The following is a 25,988-nucleotide window of genomic DNA, read 5'->3' as shown; positions in this document are numbered from 1 at the left end:
CATATCCGCAGAAGTCCTCTGTCTCCCAGAGGATGTAATATTGAAATTGTACTTGGGATTGGTCAGCTTTACCAACCAAGGTCACCCTGACAGTTATGAGATATGCCCAAGGTGTCCTGAAAGAATGGGAAGAGGCTTGGTGCCACGTGGTTGAAAGCAGTGACTGGAAAAAATAAGTTTCATGTACACAGTCCACCACTGAGTTGAGACCTGTCAACACATCAGTTACATGTACCCAGGGACGGTCATGGATTTGGAAGGAGACAGAAATATCAACTGTGCCCCTTAATACCTTTATTGCCTCAGGCCAGTCCTATCTGACCGTCAGTTTCTTCAGTCCAAAGAAGACCAAAATACCTAATGGGCAAGGTTATTAAGATTAGAGGCAGTGTATATAAACGAATAGAAGCTGCTATTTATTTATGTATTTGTTTATGATTATATGGAGGCGTTCATTGCCAGCTTCTTTTGCCAAAAGATTTGAAGTAGTCTATGACAAAAGACAAGTAAAAAGAACTAAAACAGGAATTAAAAATTTAGGGGCGCCTGGGTGGCTTAGTCGTTAGGCGTCTGCCTTCGGCTCAGGTCCATGATCCCAGGGTCGGGAAGCCTGCTTCTCCCTCTCCCACTCCCCCTGCTTGTGTTCCCTCTCTCGCTGTGTCTCTCTCTGTCAAAAAATAAAATCTTTAAAAAATAATTTAAAAAATTTAAAAAGAAATTAAAAATTTAAAAAGAGCAAGGAATGCTGAAGTGCTAACCATAAATGTAAATAAGGTGATTTCCGTTTCAAATTTGGTTTTGAGTTTCCTGTCAGCTGAGGTGTAAAGGGAAACCTGACAACGTGTACAACTCCAGTTACCAGAAAGAAAGAGGGACACTGCCTTCTCAGGGAAGACAAGCTCTTCTGGGCTCCAAATTTCAAAAACAAAGTCTCAGGAGGAGTTTTTCTGCATTGGCTTGTAAATTTCCCGAAACCTTGACCATTCTTTACGGTGGGTTTCCAAGTGTCCCGAACTAGTAATACAGTAACTGGGACTGGGACAAATTTACCGCAAGTTACCTACTCAGATTTCTACACTTCACATCTTACCCTTCATTTCTTCAAATGCTTTCAGATGAGCTCTTCCTTAATACGTCCATTGTAAGATCACCCAAAGGACATTTAGGCTCATCACTTCCACCCGCAAGGAGATGTTTTCATTTGTAACTCAGGCAGAAGCTTTAGGCTGATGACAAATTAAAGCAAAAGCACAGAGGTATTTTTAGATGAAACAGCTAAATTCAAAAGACTTCTCTTTCCAGAAGCAATTCAGGCCTATAAAGGCCACACAGCTCTCCCTTTAAGGCCAAGGTCACCTTTCAGGGCTATTAGCACATGAAGTAAACAGCCTTTGCAAAACAGTACTACAGGGGAGCTTTCCCACCCAAACCCCAGAGGCACCTCAACTAATCTGCATATGCTAACGCCAGTTACCAGGAAGATGCCAAAATAAGCTCCTGTCCTCCCTCACCTTTACTTTAATCCCCACATAGGTTTTGCTTTTACCATATGGTAATTATTTCCAAATCACAAGTGCAAACACTCACTCTGATTGGAAAATTAGCAGATTTCAAACTCAGGTAATTTGTCCCTAATGAGGAACTTGTTGAACTGAATTTAACAATTAACTCGCACACCCTTTGCTGCCTGCAGCCCTGGGAGTACAGCAGGAAAGAAGGAAGGGCAAGATGAGGGACAAGCCTGGCACGACTTTGGCACAAGATGGTTGGGATGGGACAAGGTATGTAATAGGGCTGTGGGAACATCAGGAACTTGACTGTTCAAATGGATATATATAGCCAATTACAAACATATGCCAAAATACAATGATACGGTGAGCCTCCATATACCCAACACCGCAGCTCCCACAATTACCAACTCAGGGTTGCTCTGGCTTCATGCGGATTGAGGACCAAGAGACCAAGAAAATGGACCGGGAAGAGGAGTGAAAGAGCAGGAGGTGAGTCTCTCGAATTCCCGCAGGTTCCAAGCTCCTTGGGGGCAGAGGTGGGATAGGTGAGTGAAAATTAACTACTGGGATGGTTTCCGCCCTCCTCATTAGCATTTTGAATGTGGCAGGGCAGGGCCTGGGAAAGAGCTGACCCTTGTTTTCCAGTCTCTACTACTCTCCCTACCCCATGGCTGGGGCCACTTGCTCTCCACTCTGCAGCTGCAAGCCCAGGTGACCAGAAGCGAGGATTTCTGGGAGCTCTGGCTTAGCACACAGAATCAGCATGATCACTTCCACTCCTAACTGTGCGCTCCGTTGATTGGCCCCTGCCTTTTCTCAAGCACGGTTACCCACTTCATGCCTCAGGCTCCCTCTCTAAGATCTCCTTTGCTGCTTGTCCCTCTAGAACTGCCCTGTTCAACACCATAGCCACACGTAGCAACTGACCACTTGAAACATGGCTAGTGAGACTGGGGAACTAATTTTTTTTAACTGACTTAAATTTAGAAACTGGTACTCGATTCAATTATTGGAAAACTATATTTTCAACTAGAGATTTTATAAGAACCTAAGTACGGATCAAGCGTTTCTGATGAAAGTCTAGCATCTGAATCAGGCTGTAACTGTCTGAACTTTGAAGATTTAGTAAAAATAAAAAAATGTAAACTATCTCAGTAAGGATATAAGGGGTACCTAGCTGTCTCAATGGAGCATGCGACTCTTGATCTTGGGGTTGTGAGTTTGAGGCCCACATTAGGTGTAGAGATTACTTAAAAATAAAATCTTTAGGGCGCCTGGGTGGCTCAGTCCGTTAAGCATCTGCCTTCAGCTCAGGTCATGATCCCAGAATCCCTGGATCAAGGCCCCACATCCAGCTCCCTGTTAGCGGAGAGTCGGGTTCTCCCTCTTCCTCTCCCCCACCATGCTTACTCACTCTCTCTCTCACATAAAATCTTTAAAAAATAAATAAAATTTTTTTGAAAATATTGATTACATGTAGAAATGATAATCTTTTGAATATACTGGGTAAAATTATTAAGGGTAATTTCTCCTGTTCTTATTTACTTAATAAAATGTGAATACTAGAAATTTTAAATTATATATGAGGCCCACATTATATTTTGATTGGACAGCAGTGACCTAGAACCAGACTCCTCTCTGCACTTCCAAGTACCCTTAAAAAAAATACAATTCTGTTGCCAAACTCCTGCCTGTAACATAGGCCCCAGTTGGGATATGTCCTGCTATACTGGCCCCACCTAATTTTCCTAGATGATCATCTCCTGCACCATCTTCTCTGCTCCCTGTTAGAACATTCTGGAGCCACCTACTTTCACACAACCACGGCATATTGGTCAGCCATTAAGTCATGAACACAAAGACTGAATGGATCTAATTTCAGACTAAGATGATGAATTTGACCTGCGGTGGGGAAGAGCCTCCAGGTTCTCAAGATACTAAAATGAAAGTATATTCACGAAACATAGCCAGTTGATAGCCTCCAAAGGAACCTTCCAAGGAGTAAGCACTTTGGTACGGATATTACAAGGAAATATACAAAGACCACCAAATGGTGATATGACACAAAGCTGAATTTATTTCCTTGCCTAGGAGGGAAGCATCACATTACTCCACCACAGGTTAAGTTGCTGTCTCCCTGCAGTACAGTTGAACCTTGAATACCACCAGTTTGAGCTGCATGGGCGCACTTAGATGCAGATTATACTTGATATATATGTCACAGTACTATAAATGTATTTTCTCTTCCCAATAATTTCCATAATAGTTTCCTTTCTCTAGCTTACTTTATCATAAGAATACAGTATATAATACACATAACAGACAACATACCTGTTAGCTGACGGTTTAAGTGATCGGTAAGACTTCCGGTCAGCAGTAGGCTATTAGGAGCTAAATTTTTGGCTAGGCAACAGACATAACACAGATTGCTGACTTCGTGGGGAGTCGGCGCCCCTAACCCCACATTGTTCAACGGTCACCAGTACCAAGAGGGCAAAAGGAAAGAAGTACATCAGATCAGGTGGGATTCTGGGTGCAGGTGTCTGGTTGGTTCCCAAGGCCAAGCGGAAACTCTTCTTAGCAAGTGGTCATCACGCTGGTTCACTTCTTAAAAGTGCAGGCACCATACACGGAGATGTCCAGGATGGGTAACCTAAAGCCCTACCGGGCTCCGCGTCACTCACATGGCACGTCTGACCCGTGGGTTGGCCGAAATCTTCCCTTAGCAGGGCCAGGACAGCACGTTAGTACAGCGGGGTTGATCAAGTAGGAACCACCGGTTACCTGCCTCTTTGCTCATCTCTTAAAGTGGAACTGCCAGACCTCATTTCCCTTTGCTGTCAGGGCCAAAGGCAGGGAAGCATGCATGTGTACACAGAAAAACAAATTTTAGGGAGACAGGTTGCCCTTTAAAAATTGTAATGCAACAAAATATCAGAGGCTCTCAAAGAAATCCTTGCACAGCAACGTTCCTAGTAACAGCATTCACAATGGCCAAAAGGTGCAAGCAAGCTAAATGTCCATCGATGGATGACAGATAGACAAAACGAGGTATATGCACACCAGGGAATATTATTCAGCCGAACAAGAAGAACGAACAAAGCCCGACGCGTGTTACACCACACACGAACCTCGAACACATTATGCCAAGTGAGAGAGGCCAGACATGAAAGGTCACATGCTATCTGATCCCATCATCAGCAGATATCTAGAATAGGGAAGTCCGCAGCCCCAGAAAGCAAACTGGTGTTTCCGGGGCTGGGGGAGGGGAGGATGGGCAGCCAGTGCTTCCTGGCTACAGAGATCTGTTTGGGGTGAGGAAGCGGTTTTGGAAATAGAGCTGGTGGTGGCACAGCCACGTAAATGTAGTGAAGGCCACTCAGCGGTACCCCTGAAAATGGGTAATTGTCGCTTATGTGAATTACACCTCCATAAAAAGAAAGGGGAAACAGAAAGAACTTCAGGGCTATTTTGAGCACCACCAATGCAAGAAAGCAGGACCGGACATGGGGGAGCCCGGATGCTGAACAACTGATGGGCACCAGGAGGGGAGAGGCAGAGACCGGGGGCTGGGGGGGGGGGGGGGGCGGTTTCCACTTCAGAATCTAACCAGAGGTCGCAAACACTTGAAATGCAAACAAATACAACACATTTTCAAATGTGTAGCTCTTTAATTTCTGCAAATAACCTGGCATTCTAAACCAAGTAAACGATTGTACAGGGAGAAAGCGAGACATCCCACAAGTGCTTTTTCAAGGCCAGTGATTGTACCTGGAGGAGAGGGGCTGGGCTCTGGGGGGAGGGGGGGGGAGGGGGCAGGGTGGGCACTGAGTGCAGCCTGGGGACCGCCACCAAGAAGGGGCGACCTTGAGCCGCTCTGCCCATTTGCGAAGTCTGCCACATCCTCCATATAAGCCTGGCAAGCACATCATCTTTTGGCAGGTTTCACAGATCCTTTCAAAACAAATTTGTAAAAATTGCATTTAATCCATGTGCACAAACCTTTTAAGCACATACCAAGTCCACTCTTCTAAAAGGTGTTTCGACAAGATCGGGCGCGTTCAGGGTGGTATGGCCGCGACTAAAAGGTGTTTCGAGTGTTTAATAGGTCACTTCAGTCCAGACTATGTACAGGGAAGCCATTTGTAAAAAGCTACGCCCTTGGACAAACACTGCCTCAGGATTCCACTTACACAAAGTATCTGAAGCAGTCCAACTCGGGGAAACAGAAAAGAGAATGCTGGGGGAAAACGGGGAGGATAGTGTTTCACTTTGGCAAGAGGAGAACGCTTCCAGGGATCCCTTGTGCAACAACGTGAATCTACTGAGCATCACTGAACCGCACACTTTCAAAAATGGTGAAGGCGGTTCATTTTAGGTCAGGATTTTTAGCTCATCTAAAAATGTTTACAACCATCCTATTAAAGTAATACCCGTGCTAACTGTTTTGCTAGTGTAGTGTTACGGTTTTCGGGAAATTACAGGCTTTAGGGGTTTAGACGGAACCCAGTTTGGAGCTGGATCTACTTTAGAACACGAACGTAAAGATGGCTCTGGCTACAAGTACAGCAACAAAGCAATGACTTCAAGCAAAAACAATCCCAGTTTCTTACATCGCTGCCTGGTTTCTACAAACCACTCAGGAGGTTGTGCTTCCGTAGAGTTTGGACATCTAAGCGTAAAATACTGACACGTTATGGGAAAACAACACAAAACAACAACAACGAAGCCAAAACCAAAATGAGGTCAAAACTCGGGAGCTGGTTTGGGCCCCTGCTCTGGTGTTTTTAAAGAGAGAGCAAATAATGCAAGCCTCAGGATTTGGGAGGGGAAGGCGCGCCTCTGTCCATCTTACCTCCGGACTGGCTCGCGGCCTGCTGGCCCCGAGGCGGCCCAGCTGTGTGCGCGGCCACTGTCGAGACAGCCACGGGGCCCTGCAAGGTTCTCAAGGGCTGTGCCTGCGGCGGGGCCGGCGGCAGTGGGTGCGCAGGGCGAGGGCAGATCTGCCGGGGTCTTCCGTGGCTCTCCGCAGAGCCAAGCGCAGCCAACAGCGCCGCCTGGGGCTGCGGCAAACTCCCCTCTCCAGCCCCGCTAAGGACCACGGCCGGCTGAGCAGATGAGGCCGTTTTCGGACCGGCGGCACCTCGTGCACTTGCACCCTGTGGCACCGGCTGCGGAGGACCAGAAGTGGGGGCCTGCTGAAGTTGTTCTGGGGGAATCAACTGATAGAGCCGCTGCTCTGGCTGCTGCGGGGTGTTCAAGAGGAGCGAATCTTGGGGAAGCTCCAGTGCAGTTACTGGCCTGAGGCCGGAAGCGGGTTTAAAAAAAAACTGAATGCGGACCGGAGGACCCCGCGCTGCCGCGGGCACCGCACTGGGGGGCCGAGCTCCTGAGGGCAGGCTGCTGGGCTTGTCCCCCGCAGGAGCCGTGGCGCCAGCCGTGCAGCCCTGCCCGGGGCCGGAGCCCCGCTCCAAAGCCTGCGCTCCGCAACCGGGGCCCGCAGAGCGGGCCGTGACCTGGGCGTGGGGGCTGCTTTGTGATGGGCCGGCGGGGGACGGGGTGGTCGCAGGTAGCCTGCTAACTCGAGTGCCCTGCTTCACAGAGGATTTCGGGGACTTGGCCGTGACCGGGGTGGCCAGGGCTCCCGGCGGGGAGCTGGCGGTGGACAGGGTGGCTGCGGGAAGCGGGCGAACTCCAGTCACATTCACAGAGGACTGCCGGGAGCTGGCCGAGACCCGGCTCGCCGGGGTCCTCTGTGGTGCGCTGGCGGAGGACGGGGGCGCTGCAGGAAGCGGGCTAACTCGATTCACGGCCACGGAGGCCTGCCGGGAAAGACTTGCTGGCTTAGAAGCAGGAGCCGGAGATGGAGACTTAAGACAGCTGCTGGCCTCCCGTGGAGTAAAACTGTTCCCCGACCAACTCTCCCCTGAGCTCCAGGGAAGTCTGATGCGTAGAGCTGGCGGTCTGACGCCCTGGCCCTGGCCTGGAGACCGAACGGACACCATCTCAGGCTGTTCTGGGTCCTTCCCGGGAGGAAGCCCGCTGAGGCCGGCTGAGCCGCTGGAGCTGTGGGACGCGGGGACTGGACACTTGGCCTTCTGCGGAACCACCGCCTCTGGCCGAACGACTACCCCCACAGCAGCAGTCTTTGACTCGGGCGGGACACTGTCTGAACGGCCGTCTGTGGAGGGGTGCAGAGGAGACATCTGTCCCTCCCACCCGCCTTCCTTCCAGGGCCTTCTCGGTCCAGAGAAAGGTGGATTATTCGGCGGCAGCGGCGGCGGCTGCATGAAGGTCAGCTCCGTTGTCTGAGGCTCGTCGCCAGCCTCACATCCAAACGCACCACCGGCTCTCACCTCGTGGGCTGGCCAGACTCCTGGAGGTGAGACATCCTGTCTGGCGGACCTCTTCCCTCTGGCATATTTCTGCACATCCACTTCAGAAGGGACGGCCAAGTCACAGGGTCTCTGTTTCCACGTATCTACACAACTGCCCGCTTTAGAAATTTTGAGGTCATACCGCCGCCCGGCTTGGCTCTGTCTGCCTTTTCGGCAAGAGGCCCATACTCCGAGCTCAGGAGGAGGTGGGCAACCGGACAGCTGCCGCTGCCGACTCAGAGAGGGTGCAGAATACCTCTTGAAGCTCCTTTGCATCGGGCGAGTGTTCATCTTTTGCTTGTTATAGAGCAGCCTGTTTGCCGTGCAGGCTACTGATACGGAAGGATCGAGACACAGGGGTTCCGCAGTAGCCAAGATCAGTTGGCTCTCAAGCAGCAGTTTGTCCTCCTGGGTCCATTCCTGGCCATCGCTGCTTATGGACTGCACGTCGCAGGCTAACGTCTGCATGGTCGGGCGCAGGAGAATATGCCTGCTCTGGTAGCCGGGAGGTTCCCCACCACCGCACTGCCTGTAGTCCCGCACCTGTGCTATGACACACCCAGAGTGGAAAATGTTAACCTGAGATTTTTCCAGGAGGGCCAGCAGACCAGGGGGTAACTCCTCAGCATCCAGGTATTCCAGCAATTCCCCTTCTTCATAAGGCAGCCGAATGGTCTCCGAACACGCCCCATGTTTCCCCTCGAGCATCAGCGAATATCCCCCCTCTCCCGGGTGTAGGTTGACCACCAAACAGGGCAACGACTCTCTCCTGACGAGCTTCTCTAGCAAGTTCACGTTGCTTCTTAGCTCCTCCGGAGCCTCAGGCTCTTTCCCACATTCTTCCACATACATGTCATAAAGTTTTTCATAGAGAGATGCTTCCCCACTCGACGAGCGTTTCCTTTTAGGAGGCCTCTGCTGGGCACTTGCGATGACATAGTCCGCACGGTCCAAAGCTCGTTCTACAGCCTGTTGCATCGCGGGACAAAGGGGGCCCTAAAGAGAAGACAAAACGCAAGTGCCTTGAGGGGCGGGGTGAAAACCCTGCCTTTCACGTCGAGGTAGAGTCTCGCCAGCGCCGCAACTCCACCGTGGAGCCAGGAGCCTCACTTGCAAATGGACGGCCAGAAGCCCGCCCCACCGAAAGCACCACACAACATACCTGTGATTTGGGGAAAACACCTGCACGTGTCGGAGCCGCCCCCGCGCTGGGTCCGGACTCCCTGCGCGCTGCGCCGGAAGTGGATGGGAGCCCCCCGCCCTCCCCGCTCTCCCCCCGCCCCCTGGCTCCCCGCCCCCCCCCCCCCCCCGACCCCGCGGGAGCATCCGCTTGTGCGCACGTGCGCTCTCTGCAGGCCACCGCGGCGGGCCTCAAGCCTCCGCCTGTTGTTGCCTCCGCCTCCGGGCCTTGAGGCCCGCAGCCCGCACTTCCACTGCAGGGCCGGACCTTTGTTTTCCACTCAAGGCCAAGAGCACGCCGCCACCGACGCGCAGGCAACGCGCCGAAGAATACGCACTTTCCGGTCCGGTCCCAGTCCACGCCAGTTTGCGCAGGAATGCGGCTGTCGCGCAAGCCTTGGAAGCTGTTCGTTTCTTTTCTTGGCCAGCGCCTCACCCAGAATCGTTGACTGTTTCTGAGTCTCCTGTCGTGAACGGCAGGGCTGCGCCTGGTGCCCATCACCGCTTGAACACACCCCACAGAGCCCACGTGTGTAGCAGCTCCCGCCTATGTGGAGGCTCGCTGTATTTGGTGCCGGCGTCGGAACTGTTCCTCGAGTCTTCCAGTGATCTGCCTGATGGTTGGCGTGTAGATGTGCGCAGGACGTGCCCTTCTGATAAACTTGACTTACTTCCCTTGTGCTGCGCTGTGTATCACAGTAAGGGCGCTTTACAAGGGATGCCGTGGGCCAGTCGTCTCGTCTGGGAATTACGGCTCAGGATTAAACCATCGGTTTGAAAGGGTGGCCTGCGTGTGACGGAGCTGAGAGCCCCTGTCCCCGGGCCATGGCAGCACATTCCAGCCGCCACTCGGTCTTGGAGACCACAGCCAGGATCCTAAGCATGGATCTGGAGGGAGGTGACGGGCTCCCTTGTTTTCCACTCCCTTTGTTGCCTTCAGATGTGCCGGCCCTTCAGGGCAGGTTTTTAAAAGAATCTCGAGGTTTACGCGAGACCCGGCATAGAAAAGGCTCACAAAGGAAAAGAAGCCAAGACAAATCGGGGGAACGCCCGAATTTCACACAGCTCGAAAACCGGGGTGGGTTTTAACCAATGGCAATGGTGACAGTTGCATGTATCGTAGATAGGACGGTCCACTGAGAGAGGATTCAACACTTTTTGATGGAGGGCTCCTGAGAGCTAGAGGACCCTGGTCCAGGGAGAGACAAGAATGCTTTTCTGCAGGCCCATCAGCTGTCTTTGGGCAAGTGGATTCTTGTGGAGCGCCTCAAGGGGGCTGGAAGTCCAGTTCAGTTTCTTCACTCTTTTACACATCCTCCCCGGTCTCTCTTTTCCCCCACCCCCACTTGCCCGAATTTAGGCTAAGTCTGACACTGGATGGCTATAGCATATCTTTCTACACCGTAATTCAGACATCCTCCTGGAAGAGAAAGAAGTGCGAGACTTCGCCGCCCCTGGCTAGGGGAGCAGACTCCTGGCTTCCGAGCAGGGCAGAGGAGGAGGGCCAGCCCGGGTCAGGCAAGCGAGGGGGCCTGGGGCGGCAGGTTGAGGGAGACACCCGCGCTCGGGCGGTGCCCTAGCTGCCTCACCCGCCTCGCCTCGCCTCGGCCCGGCCCGGCCCGGCCCGGCCCTGCGATGGGCCCCTGGCCACGTGGCGCCCGCCTCCTTCCCAGCTCTTCTCTCCTCTCCTTCCCACGGGTCTGTGCTCGGCCCCGAGTCACCGGCCACGGACAGGCCACCCCGCCCAGGGCGCCCCGTCCTGGCAGACGCCTGCCGCTTCTGCTGAGAGGCCTGCCTGTCTCCACCTTCTCCCCCTCGGATATGCCGTCCTGACCTCCAAGAAGCGTGTCTCCCGCTCCCTGCTCTCCTGCCCCTGCACACGGGCCGCGTGCCTGAGGACAGCCGGCCTTCACCTTGGCAAGGAATGGAGCGTGCGCACTGTTTCTCCTCACCCGGCCTCCGGATGCTCTGAGGGCAGAGACCATGTCTTTGCCATCCCTGTTCGCTCACCGACTCGGGTGGTCACTCCTTGGCACCACGTCGGTGCCGTCGAATGGAGGAATGATGGGCGGACGCCGCGCTCTAGTTACCTCAACCCCAGGCTCCTCAGAATCTTGTCAAGTAAATATTTTATCCCCCTTTCGGAGACCACGAAGGCACCCGCAGACAGGTCTTCTGGCTCTGGTGCCCTGGACGGTGCCAGGAGGGCCGAACCGGGGCGCTATTGACATGTGTTGTGCGGGGACGTCTGGCGCATCCCTGGCGCGGTCCTCTGCATGCCCGTGGCCCTCGCCCCCTCAGCTGCGACAACCGAACGTGGCTCCGGGTATTGCCAGCCAGCCCCCGGCTGGCGGGGGCGGGGCGGGGCAGGGGGCGGCAAGATCGTCCCCTGGTTGAGAACCCCTCCACTGTAGACCTGCTCTGGAAACCACGAGCGTGATCCAAATGCAGCCCCTGAGCCCCCGTCCCGGGGTACTTGTCACTGGCCAGAGAGAGAGGCGCATCTGCCCCGCTGCCACGGGATGGCCCAGATCTGCGGTGTTGCCCTGGCTGTGTCTTAGGTTGGGTTTCCCCAGAAGTGCACCCTGAGAAGAGGATCTGCGTGCAAGCGGTTGGCCTGGGAGCTCATCCCCAGAAGCACCGGGGGTGGGGGGGGGGTGGAAAGGGAATGACCTGGGAAGACAACAGCGGGCACATCCATGAGCCGAAGACCGCGGTGGACAGCTGGGCCCTGCTGGGGAGCTCCCGGGGGGAGGGGGCGGCAGGGCGGGGGCGGCGGGGACAGTACCGAACACGTGTCGGGGTCTGCTACCTGAGAGGCAAGGAAGCAGGGGTGTGTATCCCTGCACTCGTCTCTCTCGTTGGCTGAGGACAGGCCCGGCACTGTTCCCTGTCCCTCCAGCTTGCCGCTTAGGAGAGCCACCCATGCTGACGTGGCCGGACGATACCCGCATACGGACAGTCACAAGCGCTCGCCGTCGTGCTCCGTGTGCGGGGACAGTGTTAGCCCCATGGGGGTTCGGGCAGGGCGCTGGCGGCCTCTGCTCCAGCCACGACTGAAGCTCAGGCGGAGAAGTGCAGTCGAGAAATGTGTGCTCTCTGATACATCTGGCTGTGTGGACAAGGGAAATGCTACTCCACGTCCAAGTGAAATGGACGGTGTCGTGTGAGGCGTGCGTGTGTGTGTGTGTGTGCGCGCGCGCGTGAGAGAGTGGCAGCTCTTAAAGCCACCACGGCGTCCAGTGGAGGTGGTGGCCTACTCCCTGGCCCCCGCCGGGTGAACCCCTAGGCCTTCTGGCCACGGGTGCACTGGACGAGGCTCTCACCCTGGCTGCGCGTGCATCCCAGTGTGTGTCAGTGGGCCTGGCAGCGCTTAGCGTGCGTCAGCCGGCCCCTCCACTTGCACTCCCTAATTGCCTGGTCTTCCCACAAGACGAGGGGTTTAAAAAAAGTGGCTCCGAGTGCACACTGTCCTTGGAGCCCTGCAAGCACGTTAATGAGCCCACTGGCTGATTATAAGGACTCCGATGGCTGCCCTCCCCTACAGCAGCCTGACCTAGATGCACATGCTGAGAAAACTCACGGCCAGGCTAAGATATGCTAGTGGGAGAAGAGAGTTCAGTTAATTGCAAGATAATTGAGCCAATTTACAATTAGCAAACTGGTTTGTGCCATACCCATTGAGGTCTAGGTCTCGATTTTGCCACCTCTCCCCTGCTGCAGCTAATTAGAGGGACCAGCCAGAGAACATGGACTACGGGGAGCAAGTGAAGGTGAAGATACGTTGCTTGTTGGCCTCATCTCTGGTTAACCCTCCATCACTTGCCCTGAGACTGACGTGTCTTTCCTGTGTTCAGGCCCCAAGACACATTATAGCAAATCCCTGGGTGGGGGGGATGCTATAGCTCTGGGAGATCATGTGACTGAAGGCCCCTCCCACAGTCCATTACGGAGACGGAAAGGCAGACCTTATCCAGAAGCATCATGATAGGGAGAGGGACCACGGCAATGGGATTTTCCAGTGGGGGGGTGGGGGGCCGGAGAGATTGGGCTCAACTCGGAATGCGGCATGGACACGTGGGCGTTTATAGCCAAGGAGCAGGATGGGAGTCGGTGGGTGGAAAATTACTAAGAGGAAACATCAGGAGTATGGGGGATTCTGGCTAAACAGAGCCAACAGGATCCTCTGCTGAAGACAGGCCAGGGTGATCAAGGCATCGCCTGGGGGATGGTGGAGGATGAGCAATGTGATTGGGTATGGAGGGTGGGGGGTTCTGGTTAAACTGACGGAGCAGGGTTCTTGCCAAAACTGGCTTCTACAAGGAAGTGCACAGATGGGCCTACGAGTAGGTTCTGGAGCCTGACTAAAGTTTGGTCAAGAAGAGAATCTCTGTCACATGGAGTGCCTGGCTGGCTCAGTCAATAGAGCATGAGACTTTTGATCTTGGTGGGGTGAGTTCAAGCCCCTCACTGGGCATAGAGCTTCTATATATATATATATAAATCTCTGTCACCATCAACTTGTAATTTGGAAATGTTCCTGTTCAAGGTAACAGAACTGGCCTTCAATATATTAGGTTTGTAGACTCCTGAGCTGGGAGATATGAATAATTGTCACAGAGCATGTGGTCGGGGCCCAGCTAAAATGAACTGAGCAACTATTTAATGGAAAACTGGTCCAGGGAAAATGTCTTGATCATTAAACTGACTCTTTGCAGGCTATGACTCAAGTGCATTATCTGGGGTCATCCTAGAGACTTGATGGGTAAACACAGTTCCTAAAAACCACAACCAGTCTTGGGCTTCAGTAAATGACCCTTGACCACCTTCATTACAATGAACCAATCTTGAACTGACAAGCTATGTCTTGTTCAGTCAGTCTTCATGAAACTTTCCAGCTTTGATTTTATAAGTCCCACCCTTGCTTTTTTTCTGAGAGAGTCTCCATGTGGGCTGCTCTCTCTTGTGTAGTTTTTTTTTTTTTATATTTATTTATTTGAGAGAGAGAGAGCATGAGCAGGGCCGGGGGGGGGGGGGGAGGGGACAGAGGGAGATGGAGAAGCAGACTCCTCGCTGAGTAGAGAGCCCGACATGGGGCTCGATCCCAGGGTCCTGGGATCATGACCTGAGCCAAAGGCAGACGCTTAACCGACTGAGCCACCCAGGCATCCCCTATACAGCATTTTAGCAACAACAACAACAAAACCCCAATGTATTTGTGGAAAGGGGACAAGACAAAAGAAAAGAAGTTTGGGCTTCTAGGAGCAGTAAATTGTGGGATGGTAAACATGGGGACAACAAGTTAAAGATATGGGTTATTTAGTAAGGTTTGTTACACTGATCCATCCCAGGGCTAACTTTCTGTCTTCAGTGGTAAAGGTTTTTTTCCTCCTATAGAATTGGGGAGGGGAGGAGAAACACTTTCACAAAGGGAAATTTATGCCCTAATTTTAGGTAGACGTGGGGAGGACAGAGAACTGTTTATTCTTTTGCAGTTTCTTAACTGCCTTCAACTCAAAACAATCCTTATATCAAGGTGGCATATTTTGGGGTGGCACACTATGGTTTCCTTCAATGTGTTTTGCTTTTTTCTGCTTATAAATTAGTTGCATGCTTTCACTCCTGGAAGGTGATTTAGATAGTTTTACATTTCTGCCTCTTAAAATAAATGGTCCTTAACTTAAAACTGCCTTTCTAAAAAAAAAAAACCATAAAGCATTCTCTGTCTCCCCATCCCCAGTGTATTTGCTTGGCAGAGGTCTAGACTGCCCTGCCCCCAGCACAAGCTCACCTTTTTCATGTTTATTCTGCTCTCCTAGCCCCTTTACACTCTCACTCTTCAGTCTTCACAGACCTCCCCTCAAAACTTGCCCTGTCCCCCCACCAGCTAAAGCTTCACAAAGGGTTTGAGAGCCCAGGAAGTAGTATAAATTCCTTTCAGTAAAATAATAGATTTTAATTATTAAATGTTTTTTCTGAGGCCTGAAAAAGCTACCACACACTTCTCCTTTGTGAGGCACAATCAATTTACTATTCCAATTAAAAACCTTTCTTGTGCATCAGTGAATGAATGGATAACAAGGTTGTGGCACATACCTACAATGGAATATTATTCAGCCATAAAAAATGAGGAAATCCAACAACATGGATGGAACTTGAAGGCATTATGCTAAGTGTAATAATTCAGACAGAGAAAGACAAATACTATATGATCTCACTTATATGTAGACTCTAAAGAAAAACAAAAACATTGGTCACCTAACTGTGGAACAATCATTAGAGATACAAAAGTGAACAAGAAACAGTCTCCATCTTTGAGATGCTTCCAGTATAGGGACAAAAGCAAAAGTAAATAGGCCACTATAATAGTATGTACAATGACGGGATCAGCAGACTCACGTTGTAAGAATGCACTGGATGAGCACTCATCTCAACATTAGGATGTACCAAACAATCTAAAGCAGAGCAACTTGCTTAGTTTCCATTTTTCGAAATCACTCATGGAGACCACTATATTTGGCTGACCTCATTCATCGTATTGTAGTACATCACAGATGACTGTGTCCATGACTTCCAGACCAGGGAATAATGGTAGATTCAACAGTCACACGCTGTGGAGGCTTCCTAGTTCACAGAGTTCCCCTGGTTTTACTCACCCTTTCTCTTTGACATAGATGATTGTGTCAAGGATTGAAACCCCTTGGTAACAGCCAGTCATGCTATCTCTCCTGAGAATTTGAAAAAATGTTTACAAAGATTGAAGAGAGAAAATGCGTGGTTTGACCAAAGCAGTGGTTCTCAACTTGAAGCATGCATCAGAATCCCTGGAGAGCTTGGTAAAACACAAATCGCTGGGCCCACCTCCAACCCTAGAGCTTCTGATTCCAGAGGTCTGGGGTGGGGTCCAGAGCATCTGTGTTTCTAACCAGTTCCCCGATGCTGCTGATGCTGCTGGTCCTGGCACCACATTTTGAGAACCACTGGACCAGACAAAAGAGAATTGTTCAGTTTGAGGCCCCCTCTGAGTCTTTGCACTACTATAAATGGTCCTCGGGGTTGATGGCTTGTTCTTCCATGGGGCATGTAATGGGCTTATTTTCTCCATACATTTCCTATGTACCACCAGTATCTGGGCAGGAGGTAGACCAGGGGAATAGAATCAGCTTGGCCTAATTAAATAATCTAATTTTGAGTAGAGCACCTCTCTGCAGGTTGCTTTGGCTTTGGGAAAGTTTGTCCTCTATAATACAATTTAAATCTACAATTGCTAAGAATTTTTTTTGTCCTTGGGACAGATGTTTATTTTGCCCAGAATTTACCCACTGGGGACTGGAGTAGTAAAGGGGCACAGTTTCATCCTGCTCTGATGCAAAGACAACTGAAAAAGGATTTGACATATCACACCAGAGCCCCTGGGCCATTCAGCTGGATTTGGGGAATGTATTGCTCGAGAATTGGACTATACCTGAAAATGGGTGAGAGGTACTTTAGGTCTGTTCCCTAGAAGACGACCCTGGAAGAAGACCCTGAAATAAGGATGCATATACAAGTGGTTTTTTGAAGTAAGTGCTTCTAGGGAGACCTTTAAAGGGTGACAGATGCAGAACAGGGAAGGAGAGGAAGCCAAGGGCGTGACCTCAGGCCGACCCAGCCTCAGCTTAACCTGAGGGGGGAACTCTGGGGTGTGAGTTATGCCTCAGAGTTTGTCCCAATTTAAGGCCAGGGAGCTGGGCTTTCACACTCCTGTCCTTGTCTATCCCTGGTTCTTTCTGGCTCTGCAAAGCTGTTCCAATAACCTAAGAGTAATCTTCCAAAAAAAGAGTCTCTGATAGAGGCCATTAGAAGCAAAAGCACACAGAAGCCAGGGGAAAAGGGTGGAGAACTGTAGACAGGATCCCAGGAGACCTGGGTGGGGCTCAAAGAGTGTCCACCACAGAAGGTGATAAATCCTAGCACAGCACTGACCTTGAGGGTGGGTGGTGGAGTTTTCCTACTGTGGAATGAAAACTGACCATCTTTGAAGAAGGAGACTCTCATGTTCTCTCCGGAAGGGACAGAGGAGAGTGGGCTTGAGAGTAGGGCTGAGAACTGGGATGTACCCTCAAAAGGACCCCACCCTCCTCAATGAAGTGTTTAATGCCCTCTGGACAATGAAAGGAGTCGTATTTAACATCCAGTTAAAGAGTATTTCCTACTTTGTAATGCCATTAAGTTATCCCCAGCTGGTCAGTAAAGTCTTAAAACATTCTCACCTGCTGTTGTCGGGGAATCAAGGGCAGGTCTTTACAGGGAATGTGGCCCACCCCATATCACCCTCCTCTGCTCCATGATTGCATTGTCACATGGAGGAAGACATGGTCGCAGGTGGTGACCCAGAGCAGGAGCTCACAAGGCAGAAAAGGAGGTGCCAAGTGGATGACTCTGGAGCAGACAGATGACAAATCCCCCTTTCTTTAAAAATAAAAGAAAAAAGGTCCTTTTGAGGGGAGTAGGGAGAAGCTAGTGCTTGGGTTACACCGGATGTGAGAGGTTTTTATAAGAGATGACACCTTCATACCTCAGCCTTGTAAGGAGCAGATTGTTATCAAAATGGCAATGGCACAAGGCATTGACTCTCTGAGACAGATGAACAGATAATGAACGATATTTCCAGAAAAATGTAGGCCAGGAGTCATATCCAGCTTTTATATCTGACAAAACTAAAATTATAGTTGGGGTTATCATCTTTTCTTAGTAATGCATTTTAACTGTAATTTGGTATTAGACAGTGTTATATACTTAGTAACATTAGTCAGCCTTATTAAAATGGATCTGATGGCACAATTTTTTTCTTTTAAAAAATATTTTAAGTTTTTACTCTTTTCAAAATGTAGGATGACTAAAGGAGAGGTACTTTGTCTATAGGAACTTCTTCAGGTAAGGTAAAATAGTGAGTTTGAATAGACATGTAATTTTAATATAGGAATATATTATATAAATATTAAAATGATATAAATATTAAAATCATATATGCACTGAGGCCTACTATTTTCCCTTATATCTTTATATTTACCATGTATGCATACATACCTTATATATTTATATATAGTAGCAAAATAATATTTACATATAAAATTTTAGAATTTGATATATAAAATTGTAATATATATACATATATATACACACATAAATATATATGAATATAATTTTATTTTTCTGGGCACCAAGCACACTTTTCATTTTCTGAGCTACATTTGGTAATTCTTGTAAACCCACACAATCTATGGTCTGGTTTAGGTATTAGAGTGTTGTGGATAATGAAAAAGGTTTTGGTTTTAGCCCTTATCCTTGGAAACCTTTCTAAGTGGTAGCATGAGTTTGCTTTTTTACCTCAGCAGGTATGGTACAATAGACATAACTGAGTCTTTGAACGATGTCACTGATCTTGCTTTGCTTCTGGATCCTGCCCCTAAATGTTGTTTTCATTATAAGTTTCCTGGATATGAATACATTTTGGGTCCATTCATTTTCTTCTAATTTTCCTCTTCCCAGTGTTTTGAGGATCTGCTAATTGAGGTTCTAATGAACTGTAAGTCACACCTGAATAAGTGCTTCACCTTGGGAAGGATTAGAAATAGGGAAAAACAAAAAAAGCTGAATCTGTGATTCCAAAAGTCCTTGCTTGAATATCTGCCATTTTTCATATAAATGTTAAGAAGCCCAAAGGCTTCTAGGCAGCACATTTTAGTTTCAGGAGAAAGATAAGGCTTGTCTTTCAAAATCAAAAGCATATTTTGCTCATGATATTTTCAGGGTGTGCTTCTTCCAGGCCACTGATGACCAGTTGGAGGAGGTGGAGGCTACTGGCTTCCCATTTCCCCCCAAGGACTGGGGCGGGGGTGGGGGGTGGTGCGGAATGTTCCATTTCTGTAGGCTGTTCGGCCTGGTCACTTTCTCGGCACATACACTGCCAGTTCCCCCCGGCCCAGTTCACAGCTTACCCTCAACAACTCCAGCTCCCTGCCCTGGGTGTAACTAGACACAGGGATAATCCCATAATGTAAATCAAGATTGTGTAAATTAACTTTTTAATGAAAACTGAGATTACCAGCTCTTCGGTTCCAGTTAGCTTCAGAGAATGACAATGACGATGACTAACATTTACTGAGTGCTCACTGTATATAGTGTTTGCATGCTTCAGTCTCTCAAAGTCTAATGTAGTCTCAATTTTATAGTTGAGGAAATAGAGACTCTAAAACGTTTTAAAACTCATCAAAACGCACAGAACTGGAGCAAACCCAGGAATATGGAACAGGCCTGTTTGGTTTCAGAGCCTGAGTTCTTACCACCATATTGTTCTTGTGAGGTTGGTTTGCATTCCCCAAAGACCCTAAATCTCTTATTTGTTTCTGAGATTTGAGATTTTGGAAACGAAACATTTCATGGAATTAAAGAAGGATGACATCAGATGTTCTGGGAAAGGCTGCAAGCATGTTTTGCCTGCACCTTTCCTCCCCCTCAATCCCAGCTACCAGACAACAAGGTTTTGTTAGCGAGGTATGGAGTGCTGCAAACTTAGATTCAGCAAACTTGCGGCCATGGAATACAGGTCTTCATAAATTCTCAGCACCGTCCATCACATAAAACAGGTACTTGTTTTCTAACAAACAGTGGCTTAAAACAACACAGATTTATAATCTTAATGTTCTGGAAGTCGTCAGAAACTGATTTCACTATGCAAAAATTAAGGTGTTGACAAGGCGTGTTCCTTTTTGGAGACTCTAGGGATAGTCTCTTTCCTTGCCTTTTCTGGCTTCTAGACGTTGCCTGTGTTCCTTGGCTCATGGCCCTTTCCTCCATCTTCAAGGCCATCAGGGAGGCAACTTCTGGTATCTCCCTCTCTCTCTCTCTGACTTTCCTGCTTCCCTCCTTCCCTTATGAGGACCCCTGTCGTTATACTGGGCCCACCCAGAAAAACAAGGATAATCTCATCTCAAGCTCCATAGCTTAATCCTATCTGCAAAGTCCCCTTTGCACTGGAAAGGTAACATACTTATTGGTTCCAAAGATTAGGATGTGGACATCTTTGGGGGACCATTATTCTGTCTATTACAAGTACCTAGTTATATGTAAGGCATTGTGCTATGCCCTGGGTAAGCTATAGTGGGCAAAAATAGCAGTCCCTGCTGTTAGGACAGTTTACAGTCTAAAGAATGGCACTATTCCCCAGCTTCCGACAATCTTGACACACGAAAAACATTGTGAATTATATATGATACCATATAAGCCACCAGAAGTCACTCAATCTCTTCAAGCTAGCCACTCTGAGCCAAATTCAACTCTTTCCTTGTTTTCAACTCCTATAGCCAATTACTTCTCAAGTCTCACTCAACCTATCTGAGTACTTCCTTGCCGGCTTGACTAACACTGACCTCATCAGCTGCCACAAGGGCACTGCAGTCACCTGTCACCTGTTTCCTGTCCCCAGCCTCACCCCACACTAGCCCATTGCCCTCATCCATGGCCCCACTTAATGTGCTAAACAAGTTACTATTTCTCTTCAAACTGTTCATTACTTCCCCACTGTCCCCAAGAAAGGAAAGAAGAGAAAAGAGTGCTAAGGCACTCAGAAGGATGGTGGTAAAGGAAAACGTGACTGATCTTTAATGAGTGCTCACTATGTGCTAGGCATTCTATGGCCACGGTTATATGGACTGTCCCACTTAAACTTCAAAATATCATTAGCATCATCATTCTAATTTATAAATGAAAAAACAGGGGCACAAAAGAGTTAAGTGACTTGATCAAGGGCAGAGATAATTAGTGGAACTAGGAGTTAGGCCCCCAACTTGTAGAAATTCACAAAACGATTCTAAAATGTACACGAAAAGACAGAAGGACTAAGGTAGCCAAAATTACTTTGCAAAAGAACAAAGTGCAAGCTTTATCACTACTTGATTCAAAACTCATTATAAAACTAGAGTAATCAAGACAAGGTGGTATGGCCTCTGGGTCCTGAAAGAATCCACGTCAAATATGCATGAGGGAATTTTTTTTTTTTTGCATGATGGAAAAATTCTATACCTTGATTGCAGTGGTGATTGCACAACTGAAAACATTTTTCAAAACTCACAGGTCTGTACACTTGAAAAGGAAAATTTTACTCTCTGTATATTATACTTAATAAAAAACATTCATGCTTGACCTCAATGAGCTTGGAACAAACCGGTTTACTATTCCAAATTAGGGTATTTATCTTGCAATTAATTCAATTCTCTTCTTCCTCTAGTATATCTTACCCTTTGTCACTGTGATAAGGAACATTTTCATAATTAAAAGTTGATGGTGACAGAAATTCTCTTCTTGACCAAACTTTAGTCAGGCTCCAGAACCTACTCGTAGGCCCATCTGTGCACTTCCTTGTAGAAGCCAGTTTTGGCAAGAACCCTGCTCCGTCAGTTTAACCAGAACCCCCCACCCTCCATACCCAATCACATTGCTCATCCTCCACCATCCCCCAGGCGATGCCTTGATCACCCTGGCCTGTCTTCAGCAGAGGATCCTGTTGGCTCTGTTTAGCCAGAATCCCCCATACTCCTGATGTTTCCTCTTAGTAATTTTCCACCCACCGACTCCCATCCTGCTCCTTGGCTATAAACGCCCACGTGTCCATGCCGCATTCCGAGTTGAGCCCAATCTCTCCGGCCCCCCACCCCCCCACTGGAAAATCCCATTGCCGTGGTCCCTCTCCCTATCATGATGCTTCTGGATAAGGTCTGCCTTTCCGTCTCCGTAATGGACTGTGGGAGGGGCCTTCAGTCACATGATCTCCCAGAGCTATAGCATCCCCCCCACCCAGGGATTTGCTATAATGTGTCTTGGGGCCTGAACACAGGAAAGACACGTCAGTCTCAGGGCAAGTGATGGAGGGTTAACCAGAGATGAGGCCAACAAGCAACGTATCTTCACCTTCACTTGCTCCCCGTAGTCCATGTTCTCTGGCTGGTCCCTCTAATTAGCTGCAGCAGGGGAGAGGTGGCAAAATCGAGACCTAGACCTCAATGGGTATGGCACAAACCAGTTTGCTAATTGTAAATTGGCTCAATTATCTTGCAATTAACTGAACTCTCTTCTCCCACTAGCATATCTTAGCCTGGCCGTGAGTTTTCTCAGCATGTGCATCTAGGTCAGGCTGCTGTAGGGGAGGGCAGCCATCGGAGTCCTTATAATCAGCCAGTGGGCTCATTAACGTGCTTGCAGGGCTCCAAGGACAGTGTGCACTCGGAGCCACTTTTTTTAAACCCCTCGTCTTGTGGGAAGACCAGGCAATTAGGGAGTGCAAGTGGAGGGGCCGGCTGACGCACGCTAAGCGCTGCCAGGCCCACTGACACACACTGGGATGCACGCGCAGCCAGGGTGAGAGCCTCGTCCAGTGCACCCGTGGCCAGAAGGCCTAGGGGTTCACCCGGCGGGGGCCAGGGAGTAGGCCACCACCTCCACTGGACGCCGTGGTGGCTTTAAGAGCTGCCACTCTCTCACGCGCGCGCGCACACACACACACACACGCACGCCTCACACGACACCGTCCATTTCACTTGGACGTGGAGTAGCATTTCCCTTGTCCACACAGCCAGATGTATCAGAGAGCACACATTTCTCGACTGCACTTCTCCGCCTGAGCTTCAGTCGTGGCTGGAGCAGAGGCCGCCAGCGCCCTGCCCGAACCCCCATGGGGCTAACACTGTCCCCGCACACGGAGCACGACGGCGAGCGCTTGTGACTGTCCGTATGCGGGTATCGTCCGGCCACGTCAGCATGGGTGGCTCTCCTAAGCGGCAAGCTGGAGGGACAGGGAACAGTGCCGGGCCTGTCCTCAGCCAACGAGAGAGACGAGTGCAGGGATACACACCCCTGCTTCCTTGCCTCTCAGGTAGCAGACCCCGACACGTGTTCGGTACTGTCCCCGCCGCCCCCGCCCTGCCGCCCCCTCCCCCCGGGAGCTCCCCAGCAGGGCCCAGCTGTCCACCGCGGTCTTCGGCTCATGGATGTGCCCGCTGTTGTCTTCCCAGGTCATTCCCTTTCCACCCCCCCCCACCCCCGGTGCTTCTGGGGATGAGCTCCCAGGCCAACCGCTTGCACGCAGATCCTCTTCTCAGGGTGCACTTCTGGGGAAACCCAACCTAAGACACAGCCAGGGCAACACCGCAGATCTGGGCCATCCCGTGGCAGCGGGGCAGATGCGCCTCTCTCTCTGGCCAGTGACAAGTACCCCGGGACGGGGGCTCAGGGGCTGCATTTGGATCACGCTCGTGGTTTCCAGAGCAGGTCTACAGTGGAGGGGTTCTCAACCAGGGGACGATCTTGCCGCCCCCTGCCCCGCCCCGCCCCCGCCAGCCGGGGGCTGGCTGGCAATACCCGGAGCCACGTTCGGTTGTCGCAGCTGAGGGGGCGAGGGCCACGGGCATGCAGAGGACCGCGCCAGGGATGCGCCAGACGTCCCCGCACAACACATGTCAATAGCGCCCCGGTTCGGCCCTCCTGGCACCGTCCAGGGCACCAGAGCCAGAAGACCTGTCTGCGGGTGCCTTCGTGGTCTCCGAAAGGGGGATAAAATATTTACTTGACAAGATTCTGAGGAGCCTGGGGTTGAGGTAACTAGAGCGCGGCGTCCGCCCATCATTCCTCCATTCGACGGCACCGACGTGGTGCCAAGGAGTGACCACCCGAGTCGGTGAGCGAACAGGGATGGCAAAGACATGGTCTCTGCCCTCAGAGCATCCGGAGGCCGGGTGAGGAGAAACAGTGCGCACGCTCCATTCCTTGCCAAGGTGAAGGCCGGCTGTCCTCAGGCACGCGGCCCGTGTGCAGGGGCAGGAGAGCAGGGAGCGGGAGACACGCTTCTTGGAGGTCAGGACGGCATATCCGAGGGGGAGAAGGTGGAGACAGGCAGGCCTCTCAGCAGAAGCGGCAGGCGTCTGCCAGGACGGGGCGCCCTGGGCGGGGTGGCCTGTCCGTGGCCGGTGACTCGGGGCCGAGCACAGACCCGTGGGAAGGAGAGGAGAGAAGAGCTGGGAAGGAGGCGGGCGCCACGTGGCCAGGGGCCCATCGCAGGGCCGGGCCGGGCCGGGCCGGGCCGAGGCGAGGCGAGGCGGGTGAGGCAGCTAGGGCACCGCCCGAGCGCGGGTGTCTCCCTCAACCTGCCGCCCCAGGCCCCCTCGCTTGCCTGACCCGGGCTGGCCCTCCTCCTCTGCCCTGCTCGGAAGCCAGGAGTCTGCTCCCCTAGCCAGGGGCGGCGAAGTCTCGCACTTCTTTCTCTTCCAGGAGGATGTCTGAATTACGGTGTAGAAAGATATGCTATAGCCATCCAGTGTCAGACTTAGCCTAAATTCGGGCAAGTGGGGGTGGGGGAAAAGAGAGACCGGGGAGGATGTGTAAAAGAGTGAAGAAACTGAACTGGACTTCCAGCCCCCTTGAGGCGCTCCACAAGAATCCACTTGCCCAAAGACAGCTGATGGGCCTGCAGAAAAGCATTCTTGTCTCTCCCTGGACCAGGGTCCTCTAGCTCTCAGGAGCCCTCCATCAAAAAGTGTTGAATCCTCTCTCAGTGGACCGTCCTATCTACGATACATGCAACTGTCACCATTGCCATTGGTTAAAACCCACCCCGGTTTTCGAGCTGTGTGAAATTCGGGCGTTCCCCCGATTTGTCTTGGCTTCTTTTCCTTTGTGAGCCTTTTCTATGCCGGGTCTCGCGTAAACCTCGAGATTCTTTTAAAAACCTGCCCTGAAGGGCCGGCACATCTGAAGGCAACAAAGGGAGTGGAAAACAAGGGAGCCCGTCACCTCCCTCCAGATCCATGCTTAGGATCCTGGCTGTGGTCTCCAAGACCGAGTGGCGGCTGGAATGTGCTGCCATGGCCCGGGGACAGGGGCTCTCAGCTCCGTCACACGCAGGCCACCCTTTCAAACCGATGGTTTAATCCTGAGCCGTAATTCCCAGACGAGACGACTGGCCCACGGCATCCCTTGTAAAGCGCCCTTACTGTGATACACAGCGCAGCACAAGGGAAGTAAGTCAAGTTTATCAGAAGGGCACGTCCTGCGCACATCTACACGCCAACCATCAGGCAGATCACTGGAAGACTCGAGGAACAGTTCCGACGCCGGCACCAAATACAGCGAGCCTCCACATAGGCGGGAGCTGCTACACACGTGGGCTCTGTGGGGTGTGTTCAAGCGGTGATGGGCACCAGGCGCAGCCCTGCCGTTCACGACAGGAGACTCAGAAACAGTCAACGATTCTGGGTGAGGCGCTGGCCAAGAAAAGAAACGAACAGCTTCCAAGGCTTGCGCGACAGCCGCATTCCTGCGCAAACTGGCGTGGACTGGGACCGGACCGGAAAGTGCGTATTCTTCGGCGCGTTGCCTGCGCGTCGGTGGCGGCGTGCTCTTGGCCTTGAGTGGAAAACAAAGGTCCGGCCCTGCAGTGGAAGTGCGGGCTGCGGGCCTCAAGGCCCGGAGGCGGAGGCAACAACAGGCGGAGGCTTGAGGCCCGCCGCGGTGGCCTGCAGAGAGCGCACGTGCGCACAAGCGGATGCTCCCGCGGGGTCGGGGGGGGGGGGGGGGCGGGGAGCCAGGGGGCGGGGGGAGAGCGGGGAGGGCGGGGGGCTCCCATCCACTTCCGGCGCAGCGCGCAGGGAGTCCGGACCCAGCGCGGGGGCGGCTCCGACACGTGCAGGTGTTTTCCCCAAATCACAGGTATGTTGTGTGGTGCTTTCGGTGGGGCGGGCTTCTGGCCGTCCATTTGCAAGTGAGGCTCCTGGCTCCACGGTGGAGTTGCGGCGCTGGCGAGACTCTACCTCGACGTGAAAGGCAGGGTTTTCACCCCGCCCCTCAAGGCACTTGCGTTTTGTCTTCTCTTTAGGGCCCCCTTTGTCCCGCG

At 51.2% G+C, this 25,988-nt stretch overlaps 1 protein-coding gene across 1 annotated transcript; it reads right to left on the bottom strand.

Annotated features, from left to right (window-relative positions):
* Positions 1-313: 313 nt before the first annotated feature.
* LOC135361989 (transcription factor SPT20 homolog) lies at positions 314-8,866 on the bottom strand. The gene is made up of 3 exons (XM_064574804.1): positions 6,367-8,866; positions 3,843-3,914; positions 314-357 (listed from the first exon to the last, which is right to left on the bottom strand). Exons 1-3 carry the CDS (start codon positions 8,864-8,866, stop codon positions 314-316), a joined length of 2,616 nt encoding a protein of 871 aa, XP_064430874.1.
* Positions 8,867-25,988: the final 17,122 nt, after the last annotated feature.

The sequence above is a fragment of the Mirounga angustirostris genome, unplaced genomic scaffold (assembly GCF_029215605.1).
Source record: "Mirounga angustirostris isolate CCGP_5_RB_7025 unplaced genomic scaffold, mMirAng1.0.hap1 SCAF_11, whole genome shotgun sequence".
Classification (NCBI taxonomy): Eukaryota; Metazoa; Chordata; class Mammalia; order Carnivora; family Phocidae; genus Mirounga; species Mirounga angustirostris.
This window is presented reverse-complemented; position numbering and strand designations above follow the sequence as displayed.